The sequence below is a fragment of the Epinephelus lanceolatus genome, chromosome 13, assembly GCF_041903045.1.
Source record: "Epinephelus lanceolatus isolate andai-2023 chromosome 13, ASM4190304v1, whole genome shotgun sequence".
Lineage (NCBI taxonomy): Eukaryota > Metazoa > Chordata > Actinopteri > Perciformes > Serranidae > Epinephelus > Epinephelus lanceolatus.
The window spans coordinates 29,777,534-29,794,195 of NC_135746.1; the positions used below are offsets into that span (position 1 = coordinate 29,777,534).

At 40.0% G+C, this 16,662-nt stretch overlaps 1 protein-coding gene across 2 annotated transcripts in view; it reads right to left on the minus strand.

Moving 5' to 3' along the window:
- Positions 1–16,662, minus strand: part of igf2r (insulin-like growth factor 2 receptor) — a 53,427-nt gene that overhangs the window by 5,886 nt on the left and 30,879 nt on the right. The window contains exons 26-43 of one of the 2 annotated variants that reach the window (XM_033647925.2): positions 15,831–15,918; positions 15,325–15,528; positions 15,107–15,237; positions 14,411–14,514; positions 13,333–13,466; positions 12,937–13,133; positions 11,296–11,422; positions 10,992–11,123; positions 8,491–8,650; positions 6,815–6,923; positions 4,787–4,868; positions 4,336–4,469; positions 4,004–4,153; positions 3,734–3,898; positions 3,403–3,613; positions 2,207–2,359; positions 1,644–1,878; positions 1,043–1,179 (exon numbers count right to left, since the gene is read on the minus strand). In XM_033647925.2, coding sequence (XP_033503816.2) covers positions 1,043–1,179; positions 1,644–1,878; positions 2,207–2,359; positions 3,403–3,613; positions 3,734–3,898; positions 4,004–4,153; positions 4,336–4,469; positions 4,787–4,868; positions 6,815–6,923; positions 8,491–8,650; positions 10,992–11,123; positions 11,296–11,422; positions 12,937–13,133; positions 13,333–13,466; positions 14,411–14,514; positions 15,107–15,237; positions 15,325–15,528; positions 15,831–15,918 — 2,653 coding nt within the window. The remainder of the gene's footprint in view (positions 1–1,042; positions 1,180–1,643; positions 1,879–2,206; positions 2,360–3,402; positions 3,614–3,733; positions 3,899–4,003; positions 4,154–4,335; positions 4,470–4,786; positions 4,869–6,814; positions 6,924–8,490; positions 8,651–10,991; positions 11,124–11,295; positions 11,423–12,936; positions 13,134–13,332; positions 13,467–14,410; positions 14,515–15,106; positions 15,238–15,324; positions 15,529–15,830; positions 15,919–16,662) is intronic. The other variant, XM_033647926.2, reaches the window with a different exon arrangement.

Genomic DNA, 16,662 nt, shown 5'->3' on the forward strand with positions numbered 1-16,662 from the left:
AAGTAGATTTGAGAAGTACTTGCCCGACAGGGCAAGTAGGAAAAAACCTTAATGTCGGACCCTGATCTAATATACACTGTACATCTAACTATTAATTTAAATTTGACTCTGTTTACCTCAAAGCCTGCACTGATTTCTGTTTAAATCAGTGGTTCCCAACCTTTTAAGTTAAGGGAAACCTTTTCTATCATTGAGTAAACATATGACCACTGACTAAGTGACATGTTTAATGGATATTTCAAATTATATTCAATGCATAACAAAAACAGTACAGAAAAATTGATCAACTGTACAATTAACCTAAATCGTGAACGCAATATTTGCAGGAAATTTGTGTAAAACAAGAGATTTTGACGCAATGTAAGGCAGAGTATTTCCAGTGCATTTTGCATCAGAGAGAAGTTTTCATGATATTTTTAGGAATCTTTAATATGATCCTCTGTCTCTTATGGTTTTTTTTTCTCTCACCACCATGCATACTTAATAGGGTTTCCCCCCCAACAAATTCAGTGTCTATTTCTCCCTGACGCTCATAAGAAGAACATAGCTGTGTTCAAGTCTTCACTGTGTCCTTATCCTGTGAGATTTTTTCAAGTTTATTTCTTAAATAATAATCTCAACTTTAAAAAATAACACTTTAATTTAGTTTTCTTCGCAGAAATTAATGAAATGCTGAAATATAGGCCTGCTGTAAATTTTGTTTTTAAATTTTTTTTTACATCCCTTAAAAATGTGAAGGCCTCACGACCACCCATAAAGCCTCAGTGACTATAGAGGGGGTCGGGCCTCCCTGTTTGGGACCCCAGGTTGGGAACCAGTGGTTCAAATCAGAGTCAGTATTCAGTTGCATTAGTATAGAACATTAGCAGTAAAATATGAAATGCATCCCCATTTGCTTTTGTTCAATTCTACTGGCATCCAAACTGTAAAATATATAGAAATGTTGACCCTAGGATATCAGAACCTTCAAGCAGATATCACTACTCGCCCTCAAAAAGACCAACATTAAGCAGACTGAAACGTGTATGACTTGGTTACCCACCAGTGTAGCTCATTTTTTGAGTATAAACTCGGCCCAAGGTCTGGGTCACTCCTGCTGCTGAGCGTCGGCACACGGTTGCTTCTTCAGGACAACCTGTTAATCCACCGTGGATACCCTGACACAGGTTAATGAAGTATCTGAGGACACAGACACAGGAAAGAGTGTCATATCTCAATAAAATCAGGACACAAGAAGTAAAGGATCAAGTGCTTCAGATGGCCTTGCAAAACAAATTTTTAACTGTTCAGCAGAATGTGTTATAGGTACAAAGTGGTAATGCAATTATTAAATAAAGAAACTTTTATGCCTAAAAACCATGAAAAAAGATTTGACCTGTGACCCCAAAAATGTTAATTCAGTTAGTTTCGTGCCTTTGTATATAAAGTAAAACCCCTCAATAAGATCCTCATGAATCCTCTCATTTTTTAACTATTTGCACGAACAAAACAAAACAAAAAACACTGAACAAATGTATCAATCTACATCCTATATGCCTCCTCCTACATTTTTCTGTATCAATGAGTATAAAAATCAATTTATGCACTATAAGGAGGAGATAGACATGGAAACATGGCCCATCCATGACTGAAGCCAGACTTACGAATCTCCTTGGTGGCGGAACTTCCACGGCTCAGTGAGGGACGACAGGGTTCGGAGGTCGAAGGTCTGATGCTGGCTGACCAGCTTACACTCCATCTTCACCGGTGGACAAACAGCGCTGGTACGCCACTGAAAAGTGGCTGAGCAACCCTCTGTCTCTGAGAGCAGCTGCGGAGTGCCGTGGCCCGCAGACTGGTCGCAAGTAAACAATATGGAGGACTGACGCGTTCCAGATGCTGGAAGAGAGAGAGGAAAGGCAGCATGGTTTTAGAAGAGAGGTAATAAATGCAACACAACAAATTATTTTGAAAGGTTTGAACAAATGATAAAAAAGCCCAAGTTTTAGCATCAATAATGCACACAGGTGCTTTGAAACACATTGACAAAATGAAGCCAGCAACTGTCTGCCCTCTGAGTCCTGAACTTCCAAAAAATCAGCTGTTTAAAGCATGAATAACAGATGTGATCTCAGTGCATGTGACTGGAGTTCACAGTGATGATTTTGTTGTATCAGGCCTTCTCTCTGTGTCTTCATCTTCCTCTCCCCTGCCAAAAAGCGGTCACCTTCACTGCAGAATCCCCACTTCTTGTCTGTGTCATAGTTTGCAGTGGTGGCACACCACTTCCTGCCATCTGTCCTTTCATCTTTGGTGCACTCTGTGTATGACTTCTTCATGAATGTGAAGGGGAACACACACACCTCGCCCTCATTTGTCACTGGAGCACACAAACAAACACATAAACTACTTGTTTTCCAAGAAGTTTGATCTTACATCATTATTATGATCCATTTCACTTCTGAGAGTCTAGAGCAATGTGTAGGTAAATATCTTATTATTGTTGAAATAAAAATTTGAGCATACTGAAATATTGGTGATTAAGGATTAGGATTTGTTTTTAAACCTGGACCCTATTTTCACATGATTTGGTGGGAACACTTTTGGAAATTTGACCAGCAGTGACAAAACAGGCTGCAGCGAAAGATTAGTAGACAGTTGCACACCATTAATCTACGTCCAATAAAAGTGTTTGTTTTTGCCACTGACAGGCTCAGACTGTTATTGAAAGTGTCTGAAAACATTATTGAAAGCATTCCTAGAGATAGACCTTTTAGTTAAAAAACAAGATCCATTTTCTCTAACCAGAAACAGCCCAAAAGTCTCCACTGCCACACACACACCAAGCTTCAATTAATAAAGCAGTAATTTAATCATCATAACACACATTTCATTTAAAGTTATCAGAAACAAAATAAAACTCACAAAAAACATTTCAGTTCATCTTTCCGATGTTTGAACAATCGTTATCTCTGGCTTGAGTGAAATAAACCCTTAATTCACATAGTTAGATGTAAAAATATGCTGCCTCTATACATGCTAAAATTACTGTTTTTTCAAATGGAGTCTAGTGGGTTTAGCGCTGGTGATTTGGGGCCTGTGCCTAGTTAAACAAAAAGGATCTTACTCTTTAACAAAAAGGTTGACCTCTGTAGGGATGCTTTCCGTAAGCTGTTAGACACTAAAAGTAATAATTTGAGCATGTCAGTGGCAAAAACAAGCACTTCCAGTTGACGTAAATTGACAGTAGATAATTACCCAAAGTGGTTACTTTGCAGCCTGTTTAACACTGCTGGCAGCTGCAGCAGCAGTCTCGCTCAATACTGGACCAATTTCAAAAATGGTTGTTCCAATTAGTCACTGAAAAAGATCCAAGGTCCAAAGCCTGAACCCAGGCCATAAACATGGTAAGTTTAGACCTACCTGGTGGACAGGGATCTCCCCCACCATACTGCATCAGTACGGCCTCCTCGTCGTGTTTGAAGTCCATCGTCATGGCCTTGCTGATGCCAAAGGATGAGGCCGACTTGTCTGGACCGGAACCAGACACCTGGCACACTGTGCTGTTCTTACAGGCCGGATCTGTCACTGAGCTGCAGACGTTGATGAAGTAGGTGCTGGAGCCTGCTGGTACCTAACATTTAGAGACTTAACTTTAGTATATTTTCTTAACTGTTGACCCAGAGTCTGTGTACCCTGGCTGAAAAATACCTGAAAAACTAAACACAACAACAAGCCTGTGGACGGAGCTCACCTGGACTTCACCAGAGAGGGTCGACAGGTCAAAGGTGTACTGGAGCTGGGTGTCAGTGAGCTTGCAACTGCTGGCGTTGGTGTGGGTAGCATCTGAACAGACTAAAGGAGTCGCCCACTCAAACAAATAGACACATCCCTGCAGCCTCAGCATTTGTGGAGAGCCCTGGATGAAGATATGAAAGGTTGCAGCTTTGTTAGAAAAACAGGTTGAAGTAACGGTGCATGTGTAAGTATTCTTATCATAAAGGATGTCAAAGTGCTGACTGACCAGCTCCAGGCCTCTCTGGCAGGTGAAGATGATGGTCGAAGTGTAGTTCTGTGCTGGATCGGCCGCACACTTTGTAGAGCTGTGGTAAGTGATGGACACTTCCCCAGTCGCTCTATTGATCTCAGGGCCGCTGGTAGTTCGCCCAATGTCCTTTAAGAGACACAGAAACAAAATTGGACTTTGGACATTGGACTTTTATACATGACCACCATCCAAAATCAGTCAAACTACATGAAAGTGAGGTCAAAGTAAATGGACCTTTATCCGCCTTGTCTGACAATAACGTGAAAGAAAATGTGTGTGTCTGTGGGTGTGGTTTTGGAGTGTCTTACCACAGGTGGTCCATTATCAGGATCTATACAGACAGCAGCTCCAGGAGGGCAGGTGACCCCGGGGATGGGGTTTAGAGGCTGACAGATGTTGATGTAGAAGTCTGGAAATTCGTCAGTTTGGTCCACTGCCTCATCTGAAAGGAAGACAGATACATGACAACAGTAAATCTGACTGTTGTGCCTCATAAATGATGCACGTGACTGAAAATCTAAGCTGACACGATGCTCTCTCTGTGAATTTGATAATAGACTTAGAGCTCCATCACTGCATGCAAAAATTAAATTTCCTTAATTAGTCTCTCGAGGGGAAATTCAAGTTTTTCACTCTATTGCTATTTTACAGATTACACACACGGGCCTTAAATGTAGACACATGCACAAACAGGACCTAAACACATGCATTACTGGACAGATGTCAGACCAAGGGCACCTCAGCCTGTAGCCCACTGACCTGTTGCTGTGTAGTATCCACTGACATGAATCAGAGGAGTCAGGTCTATAACAGCAGAGCCGTTCTGGACTGAACACTTTACCTGAAAAAATTTATACAAAAAGGAAAAAAAAATGTGAGTGGCACATCTTCTAGAGTAACAGTTGCGGTGTCAAAATTTTGATTCTCGATTGAAAAATTAATCGAAATGAGCTTTTGATTTTGATCACCGAACCCAGAAGCAGGATTGGCACAATCAGAAACAACACAGTGTAGCTTAGTGGTAGCCTGCAGCTGCACTTTTCTAGGAACAATGGCCACTGCCAAAGTCCGAGAAGACGGAAAACAACAGAACTGGAAAATCTCTCTCCTTCCCTGAGGTCAGCAGTTTCCACGTGAGTTATGTAAACAACAAATGCGTTGTTGACAGAAAAACTACAGTCTGCAGGCTACACAGGTGAAGTTATGTAGCTTTTTGCAGATGAGAAAATTCACCTGGTGTTGTAAAGGGCTCTTCTTTTTGATTGTGTGTTAAAAAGTTTGGTCAATCGACTTGTGAAATAAATTATTGTTATTATATTTTAAGTAAATTATTTAAAATTGACTATATGAGCTCACTGTGGTACATTCCAAGAGAAATATGGCTGTTCTATCACACTTTATACCACGTAGCCTATCTGTTTAAGGAACAATTTGAAAATGTAAATGACAGATGTCAGGGCAGAAAACCAATGATCTGTTGATTTTTAAGAATCAAGACTCAATAATCTGACAAAAGAGTGCTACAGGAATAAGCCCTAAAACCTGGAAATCAGTTAGCATGTTAGCACTCCGGGATCCCTCGTCTCAAAGTCAATGGGTTTTGTTTTTGGTTAGATGCCTGAAATAGGGTCTGTGGTTACCACAAGCTAAAGAGACTTTCATGTTTTGTTCTACAACATAAAATACATCATGATATACCACAACTGATAATGTTTTAAAGACTTTTTTTTTCAGGCTTTTGCCTTTAATGTACAGGACAGAGTGAAATGGTGTGAGAGAGAGAGCGGACTGCTGCAGCGAGGCATCGCCTCTGTACATGGGGCGCTGGCACTATGCACTACGCTACCGACGCCCCAACTCATAAATTTTTAAGTCTTAATGTGTCCCAAAAAAGATAGTTGCTTGCAAGTGTCTATGTGAGAAAGTTTGTTTGCTACAGCGATTGTTTAATGCAATAATCCAAAATCCAGTGGAAATATCCCACTGGCTTTTTGTCGAGGGAAGCAGAGCAATGCTAACTTCCATGTTGGCTCCGCTCAGCGCTCTATGGCAAAGCCTCCAGTAGTGAAACAAAATGTTTAAATCAAAAACTGAATTGGATCCAGACCTTAAAATCAAAAGTGAAATTGAATCGTGACACCCCTAAGTAACAGTCGTAGTCGTTAGACTTCAGAAAGCCAAACTCTAAGCAGAGGAATTCAACCATTTTTATTCTATACAATGGCTGCAGAAAGTTTCTTCAGAATATTTTCTTCTTTTGATCCTAGGTTTTCAGAATTATTCTGAAAGTAGTGAGACAATCCTACGCTTTCTACAGCACCACATAATTTCATGCCACATTCCTGTCTCCTTATAAGTATTCTGTTACCCTTGAGAAGCCTCTAGAAAGGCATTGTCATTCACCTACAGACTGCACTCAACTGGAATTAAATTTGCTCTGTCAAATGGCCAATTAAGTGCCAATATGCTAAGGAATGCTCCATATTTTTCATTTTGCTGTGTGGAAATAACTTAATATAAAAGTCACACTTCTATAAAGTCTCCTGTTATTATTTACTTTCATGAAAACCTAATAACACCACAACAATCTGTATGATTGTTATGTAGTTACCCATGATGAAATTAGATTTTATGGAATTCACAACTTAACATTTGAGTGAATTTACTAACGAAGGCACATTCCTTCTCTTATAGCACTGGGTGGGACAAGAGTTACCCAAAATTTTCTTTATGATGCAGGCAGGTTGTACTGAGAGTCGCAGTACTACTTACTTAAAATATACTTACCGGCTCTTCGCAGACCAGGGGTGTGTGGAAAGAGAAGAAGTGTGTGCAAGTCTCAGCGTTGGAGGCGATGAGGACTGGCTCTGGCGGGGCCGAGCCCATGGAAGGTGGCCTGCACAAACACAATATTCAGATCATAGCTAAAAATGTTTTCATGTTGACATGACTTGACATGATATTTAACTCAAAATATAGTCCAAATGTTTCATTTTTCTGGGGAAAAAAAACTAAATATGAGTGAAAATATGAAGAAAAAGAAAATGACAGACTTTTCCCACTTCCAGGCTGTTAACTTCTTTTTCCAAAACATATGCAATTTGTTGGATGCACTATTCAAAGCTACTCACACTGAGTGAAGACATTTATTAAACTGTCATTCACGTGTTTTTGTTTTTCGTTATGAAGGTAACGGAAATATATCTATGTGTATGTGAAACACTACATCTAAAACCCAACAGAAGATTTTAAGAAATGTCAAACAGAGATTTGAATAAAGTGAGTGGAGTGCAGTATTCATTAGTGTTTTTAAAGTTTTCAGTCATCTGCACCTGAACAGCAACACAGGTGTGGTTGTTCAATGTTCTTTGAAGAGGAAAGGGGACTGCCAACAATGGCACTGTGTTAACCTTACATGGTGTGTGTTTTATAGTTGTTTAAAAAGGAGTTGTATGTGACATTCAGAGCACATCTCAGAGCATGATTCAGAGTCTGAGCCCATATTGTCTTCTCAGGGTTCTCAACACTGAGGTGGCTGAGCCAGCAGCTTCCAACTAAGATACTCTTTAACCAAATTTAAGACTGATTTTCTTATTCAAGCACTGCAGGTTAAGTATAAAGGTGAATCATATAAGTATGTGGTCTTGTGCAAACATAGGTTTTATGTAGGAATACTGTTATTAGACTGACTTATGTTAATATACATTTGCCAACAGGTAAATGCAAATATAAAGTAAAAAGACAGTATTAGCATCTGTGATAGGTTTAAAGATTTGTAACATCTTTAACGCAGAAGAGATTGACTAATTTTGACAAAAAGACATTAAAAAGATGGAAAAATGAAATTTGATAACATGTTTACGGTAATTAAGACCTCACAAAATATAATTCAAGACTATTTAATGACTTTAAAGGACTAATTTATGCAACTGAATTCAAGACATTTAAAGACTTTTTAAAAACCTGCAGACACCCTGGCTAACAGTGCTAACAGTATGAACAGTGCTAACAACAACAACAGTGTTAAGACGGAGGGAACGGGGGGTGGGCGCTATGCTTCCATGACACTACCCTTCCGCCACTGTAGGTCAGTACAGCGTTATCCCAGGTAACTGTATTGGTGCAGTGCAGAGTGGCAGCCATTAGCTAGTTAGTGGGATACACACAAAAGGACGGTCCATCTTCCATAACAAAAAACAGAGAAGCTCAGACTACAACACGCACAGGGGGAGCGTGACTTCATCCTCTGCTCAGGACACCATTACCCCACTATATCTATACATAGCAAATATTGGTTTGCTGCTATATTGAAGCTCTTAATGTCACATACAGCTCCTTTATCTCCCTGAGTGCTGAGAGCTTTTCATTCATACGAGAAGCAGGAGAAGAAAACAAAAATGTAAACAGTAACAAAAAAAAGAGGAGTGAGTGTCTAACAAGGGCACAGGTAAGCAAAGAAGTACCTGCAGATGAAGTTGATGATGGTGTTGTGTTTAAAGGCGGGGTTTGCTTTGCAGGGACTTCCTCCTTCATACGTCAGCTCCAAAACGTGATCCTTGTAAGAAAGTTTCCTGCTCACCTGACCGCCGCTCACCGCAGTCGTGGCATCCTTAATACACACAGCTAGAAGATAAAATGCAAACAAAAATTTGAGAATGTTTTACGAACTTACTGCACAAATACAGCTGTATTTTTTTTTTTTTTTTAAGATATTTTTTGGGGCTTTTTTTTTTTTTTTTTTTTTTTTTTGCCTTTTAAAGGGATAGTGCACCCAAAAATGAAAATTCAGCCAATATTTACTCACCCATATGCAGAGCACAGAGAAGCAGTCAGAGCTACAGGCTACAGTGAGGCTAAAAACAGAGTTCATATGATGTTTTTCAAAACAACTTTTTATGTCGGGGCTGCAGCACACTTGGATCACTACGGATGAGCAGTATGGAGGTACTTTGTGGATTCAATTTTGTGTTCTTGGACGTTAGTCTGGGGCGCTGTCTACCATTAGGTATGCTAGCTGCTCCCCCTGCCGATCTCCGCAAGGGATGTGAGGACTCTAAATCTTCACCAGGGCCTCCGTCGGCATATGGGTGAGTAGATAATGGCTGAATTTTCATTTTTGGGTGCACTATCCCTTTAATGTATAGGCCAGACAAGCGTGAAGGGGGGTGAGAGAGAGGGAGTGACAGGCAGCAAAGGGCCACAGGCTAGAGTCGAACCCGGGCCGCTGCGGCAACAGCCTTGTACATGGGGCGCCTGCTCTACCACTAAGCCACCGACGCCCCTACAGCTGTATTTAATACTTAAAATATAGAGGTAGATCGCAACATGGAAAACATCTTCTTTCTAGAACCTAAATTGACAATTGCATTCAAGTGAGGTTGCGTTTTCGTTTGCAAGTTATTATGTCTTACAGGTTTCTGATTCATTCATGAGCCGGTGAACAAGATTAAGCTGAGAAACCAAGATATTTTATGAAAATTTAAGCAGTGAATATTATAAAAAATAAACTGAAAACTAATAGTGAACAGTTAAATATATTTCATGGCAATTAAATACAATTTAACTTTTGATATAAAATTGTAACTCATGAAGTATATATATAGTATATTATCGAGCACAATAACAAGGAATTTTTATAACATCCACCCCTCATATTTTCTCATCAACAACTACAGCACGCTCATTTTAAATAATTAAAAATCAAGCATATCTACCCTAATAACTGTTCATCACTGTTTATTTTAATGCAGGCTGAACATTTATAAACAGCCTTGGCCGATGCTGCAACATCTACTACAGCCCTGGTTAAAGATCATTTAATCATTTGACAAGTACTGGCATTTCAGGTCTCTTATTACGTCCCAAACAGCGCTGACGCATGTGAGTGTTACATAAATTGCACAAATGACTGAGCAAGACTAAACAGTAACCAGGAGAGCAGTGAATGAATTCTTAATGGAGCCCTCTCCTCGTTTGCTGTTATGGTTAGAAAATATTGTTCCAAGATAAATTAGTTTACTGGAGTCTGCCAAGCTTTTGGAAGAATTACAGGTAACAGGAAATAAGCAACAGATATATTTTTTTTCTATAGCTTTTTTCCAGTGTCACCTCTGACTGAGCATATTGCAGGAGATCTATAATATTAAAACATCTGTTGTTAATTTTTTTATTCTGTTTGGCATCACTAGTACAAAAAAAATGTTTTTTCTATGTAATGCTTTTTTTTTTAAATCAGTTCTGTACAGGTAGAATCAGGATTAAACAGATGCACGAATGCAAATCTGTTCTTCGTGTTTGCACAAAATGGGAGAACTGGATTTCAAAGAATAATATATACATATATTAACATATTTTTAAACATCTGCATCCCCGTCAAATAAAGTGTTTCACTAGTCTGTGAAACCACCTCTGAAAATGAACTGAGCTGGAAACTGGACCACCCCGTACACTACAGAGGGGTGAGTTAAGTTTGATAACGTCATGTCAGCTCTGACTAGTTAAAGGTTGATCTGATTGCTTGCAAAGTGATTTTTGTGTCCGCACAACTGAAGATGCTGAAAATGCAAGCAAGTGACCTCTGAGCCCCCGAGTGTCAGCTGGCTTTGCATGCCTGTCGTGTCCCAACAACACCTCTATGAAGATATTTCTCAAATTGTTAAGAGGATATGAAGCACACAGCAGAGTTGTGCACATGTTCTGTTTCATAATTGATACATGAAACATTATAAAACATGAAACTGAAGGATATTTCAATTTCAGGCTGATTGATCCAGAAATATGTCGACCAAATATCATAGCATAGTGAATATATGCTCATATCAATGCCATTAAATTAATGCAAGCAAGTTTTTACCATCTTGCTGTTTGAGCAAAGAATGAAAGAAGAGGAGTGTTGATTCTTTGCATCACTGGCTCAATAATTAACACCTGAAAGATGACTTGGTCACCCAGTGATTGGACATACCGCTGTCAGCGCTGCATCCAGTGTTGGTCATGTTTCCACAGATGTTCATGCGGAACATCTTCCTGTGATCGTGGTGATCGTACACAGTGTAACCGCCTTCCTTTGTCAGGACATTGAGATCAAACAAATGACCTGTGGGAGAGGAGAGCCATTTCACAAACTCTTACAAATACTCTTAGAAATACAAATACAACTGCTCTAGTAATGTAGTTTTTATTGTCACCAGAAAGTACAATTATAAGAGCATACTGACAACAGGTATGTATAGATACAATGTGTACAGAGCTGTTTTTGAATGTCTAACCTGTAGCTGGGTTTGTGACCCTGCAGTTGTCGTGTTGGGTGCTGTCTAGAGGGCAAGCAGCAGCTGTTAACCAAAGGAAGGTGTACACACAGTTCTCGATGGCAGAGATCAGAGTAGGCCGGGAGTCCTGGATAGGAGTAAGGAACACACGTTTATCATTTGTCTATATCTCCCAGCTGGTCTTAACACAAGAAAATATTATATGCCCAGTTATAGGTTCAATTATAACTCAGGCCCTGTCTACATGTACACAAATATTTTTGAAAATGATTATTTATCCCCTCTGCATGACTGTGGCAGTGGCTCAGTCCATGGGGACTTAGCTTGGGAACTGGAGGGTCGCCAGCTCAAGTCCCGCTAGACCAAGTATGGAGTGTGGACTGATAGCTGGAGAGATGCCAGTTCACCTCCTGTAGATGTGCAAGCAAACTGCCAAGGTGCTCTTGCGCAAGCCATGTCCCTGCATTTGATGCATTTGCCAGCGTGTGTGTTTGTTAAATATACATAAAGTAAGGTTGGGAGATGTGGAGAAAAATTCATATCTCAGTATTTGCAGGCTGAATGGCGATACACGATATATATATCTCCATGTTTGGTTTTAAATGCTGGGAAATTATTCTTATTTATCAAAGAGGCTGAGGGAGTGAGGGAACGAGAGACACTTTGTTGGTGTTATATACATCTTGTATATGAAACGTTTGTGTTGTCATATTTCATGTTTTTAAACGCATGTGTCATCTGCATCCAGGCTCGGTCTGAATGTCACACATTAGACTACAGCTGACCTGACAAAATCAAGCAGCTCTGTCTCCCACACATGCAGCTCGTCACTGGGCTGCACATGTACTGCTGTAATTCATTCACCTTACAGACTGATTTAGCGTAACATGTGCATCATATATTATACAGACATCTCACTGTAGACTAATTAACAGACAGATTAAACAGAGGAGGGGCTCTGTGTCTCTTAGTGTTGCTGGAGAACATGTGAGTGAGTGAATGAGTGAGTGAGTGAGTGAGTGAGTGAGTGAGTGAGGCGGAGCTGTGCGCACAGTGTGAGAGAGGAGATGCACACTGGCGTTTCAAAAGAATGTCGTTAAGTAACACAACTTAGTCCTATATCAATATAAATGGTTATAAATTGTTTAAATCTATATCTTACTTGAAAATATATTGATATATTGTACCTAGTCGTTATACCGCCCAGCCCTACATGACAGCAGAATGAAAAATGAATTTCCCCAAGGTGACAATAAAGCATGTTATCAATATCATTATGATCTTGGTTTTACAAAATATCTCATATCTTGTTCACACTAAAACATAAAAACGACTCTACACTGATCAGTGCTAGTTCAACGCTGTTGAACTCACTCTGATATGAGGACAAAGGAGCTCACTCAAAGATACAAGTTATACTTAACTTTTAGTTAACTAAAACTCAGTTTGCGAGAGGCCAAAAAGTGAAGGAAAATATCCGTTTTCAAAAATATCTGTATACACGTAGACAGGGCCTGAGACCTGCACTGTCAAGATGTTGTGTAGAGCACAACTTTTTAAACAACGCTTCAGACTTTATGATACATATCTCAGTCCAACCTGTACATATATACTGTGTCTTTTAAAAGTGTTTTCCATTACCACTTTGTCTCTGTTACACTTGAAGCGGATGATGCTGCTCCTGTTGCGTCGTCCATCAGGACACAGCTGGCCACTGGTGTACTGCAACTTCAGGACATTTCTGTCCCACGTAGGACCAGACTCCACCTGACCCAGACTCACATATTCCTCTCCAAACTTCACACAGGACGCTGCACTGGAGGGACACTTCCATGAACCTATGACAAAGTCAGCAGAGGGTCAACTCTGAACTTTCATTAGATATATTGTCAAGGACATAAAGATGGATAACAGTTTCAAATTCAGTTTCAAATGCTCTCTTGCAACTTGAATTCTGATTAATCAGAGTTGGACGCTACAGTATTACTGTTTACTTAACTCAATAAAGAACACAAGTGCTCAAGCATGGACACTGACCTCCCTGCTGCACCAGCGATCTGCAGACGTTGATGTAAAATCGGTTCTTCTTGTCTTCAGTAGAGGTCTCCACCTCCCAGTTTGCAGAGTCCATAGCCAGAGGTGAGAGGTCGTACGAGTGGCCCTGACCATCACTGAGGACACAACACACATACAGAGGGTAAACACTCTCTAAAGATTTATGAACAGCTGCTGTTATAGTAACCAGTGTTCTCCTTGGATTGACTGCCTCCTACTACCTACTACCACCTACCACAACACCAAAGTCCCCTCTCAAATTATATACCTATGCATTATTTTTCAAAATCCACATGAACCACTCTTCACATCGGCATAAATCAGATCCTCTGCACAGCACTTACTTAAAAAGAAAATATGTAACTTTAAAAGCTGGTTTGCCTTTTACTTCCACCATTTCCTTCTTCCAAAACAGTGGTGAACAAACCAGGAGCAAATGCTACGAGTTGAGTTTTCATTAAATTATGACTACAAATAAATCAGGATACACAAGGACAAATTGCCTCCTAGATCACTGTGAGCAGTTGCTCACCAGCAATGCAGTACAGTGCAGGTTTCTCTCTGCATAAAATGCACCTGGGCTAACGTTACATTACATCACTTCTAGCAAACTTTCTGGAGAGCGATGAGGGCAAAACAGCATCACTGGTCTGTTTCAACCAAATATACCGATAACAAATACACCTCTCTCTCTCTCTTCTGCTTTGCTACACGTGTGTGTGTGTGGAGCAGTGGTGCGCTGATATTTGGCCTTATTTTTCAGCTAAAATCTAGAAATTATTTATTTAACCAGAACACTAAAAAACAAGATGGATCCTTGTAATCTTCCCTGTAGGATGTAGACTGTCATGTTTAAGGGTCATTTTACCTACTCTGTCTAATGCTACAGTAGCTCACCAGTTCAGACCATTCATCTAACATATAGCTAAGTGTGTAGTAGACAGCTGTCGACTAGTGTACAGGTAAAGGGAAAGACTTTGGGGAAATGAGAAACACCTGGATGAGAAGTGTGCATAAAAAAGGAGGAGGAGGAAGAAAAAAGAAGATAGAAGATTGTTACTTGTAAGAGCAGCTGGTGGTTTTGACTGGAACACAGGCCAGAGCGGTGGGCCAGTTGAACATGTAGGTACAGTCTGGAGTCTCCTTGATGAACTCTGGTGTTCCCTTGACAAGAGAATCAACACAACACACAATTAGTACGAATCCCTAAAGTGCTTGTGTGCAATTCTGTACTTTATTTTAAGAAATATGTCTGAAATTTTGGGGAAAGACACAAATTTTCTGTCAAACTCGGAATCAGACAAGAAGCTTCAAAAAAAGTACTTCCAACTTCCACCAAAGCCTTATTGTTTTGTCTGGTTAGGGATCAAACTAGTCACCAGTCATCATCTCCAATAGCTTCAGGCCACAAATGCACCTAAAACTACACTGATGCAAAGATTTGGATCTGCTAGATTAAATATCAAAGCAATAAAACAGCCATTTTTGCAAACATTACTGTTCCCACTGAAATTGCACCTCATATCGCAATATCTGTCAAAATAATCTCAACGTGATTTATTTCACATATTCTGCATCCCTACAAATGTCCTACAAAATTACAGCTTTATTTTACTTATTGCCTGTTGAGCAAATTTCTCTTGAGGTCTAAGTCGACAATCAACACTGGCAGAATTTATTACGTGTTCATTTTTCACAACCCACTAAGATCTGCAGGATCAGCTGGTTTCAGTCTGTGTGTATGTGTGAAGCTCACAGGGTGCCTGTCAGGGCGGCAGGAGAAGTAGATCTCGGTGGACCGGTTGTATATCTTATGACAGCTCTCTCCATTCGTGTAGTTCAGGATGAGCTGGTCTCCCACATAACTCAGAACCTGGTTTGCCAATCCTAAAAACACAAACATGAATGATGACACAATACAAACAACATTAAATATCTGAATATTCGCGCTGGTTTTGGTTGTTTCTTCTCTACCTGCAATCTTGTGATTTGCACCATCCACCTGGCAGGAGGAGACATTGCCTGTGTCTTTGTGGGTGCAGACGCCTCTCTGGAGCTCCCCGCAGACCGACAGGTGGTAGATGTACTTATCATTCCTGACGGGGTAATCTTGACCCTTCAGAGAGCTCAGGTTGAACTCGTAGCCAGTCTTGGGGTCACGCACCCGGCAGTTGTCACCTGAGAGGACAATGACCAAAGAGGCACATGTACTTGTCTCTCCTTCATCAGTCAATATTAATGGTCAGCACTGTCCTTTATTCAAAAGTCATAATGGCCTCTGATACAATGGATTACATGACATCACCACAGCAGCTGTTTGATCTGATCTTAATAATTTCAGTATTTTAATCAAATTCCAAATTTGTCACGTCTCAATCATCAGTGTGTTATCAGTACAGATTATCAAAAAGCAGCAGTTTTAATCTTAAAACACTGATATCAACAATTCTTGTCACTTTGTCACACACACGCGCTTTTACCTTGAGACTTCCTGATGGGGCAGGCCTCAGACGTCCTCCAGATGAAGACGTACTCACAACCATCTTCTCGGTCAAACATGGGGTCGCCCTAGAAAAAGACACGTGTACACAAAGAAAGCTAAGCGCCACTTTATCAGTGATTCTACTAGCTAGTTGCATGTAACTCCAGGCTTCCTGGAAAATGCAAACAGTAAACTTGAGAGAAAATGTAACTAAGAAAAACTGCAAACTGTGCTTGGCACTGACGCTTACAGGGGAGCTACTATTCTTTACCTTATTTTCTTCTATTCTTATCCCTTCTTTGATTTTTTTTTACCTTCTTATTACTGCAAGTGTTAACATTACATACCTGGCTACATGTAGCTACATGCTAACGTCAGGGAAATACGTAAACTTGTTTTCCAATGGTGTTAATTTCCCTCTGATTTTAGATCATATTCCTACTGGAATATGTCTGGCTCTGTTTAAAAGCTTTCATTTGTGATTTTTCATGACCAATCAGAGCAGACTGGGCTTTTTCAGAGGGAGGGCTTAAAGAGACAGGTACTAAAACAGAGCGTCTCAGACAGAGGGTGAATACAGGTGTTCCAGCACAGACAGTATGAGAAAAATTTAAGCACATTTAAGCATGTAAATATGTTCAAGTAGAAACCCAAAATACAGGTATGGACCTGAAAATAAGGATAATAGGTCCTCTCTAAACCAATATGCATCTGCTTGCATGAGCTGGGCTAAGGACAGATAACTGGTACATAAATTAAGCAACATGACTTAAACAAACTGATACAAAATTTTGTTTTAAGAAAATAATAATTATCACCTTTAAAGTGCA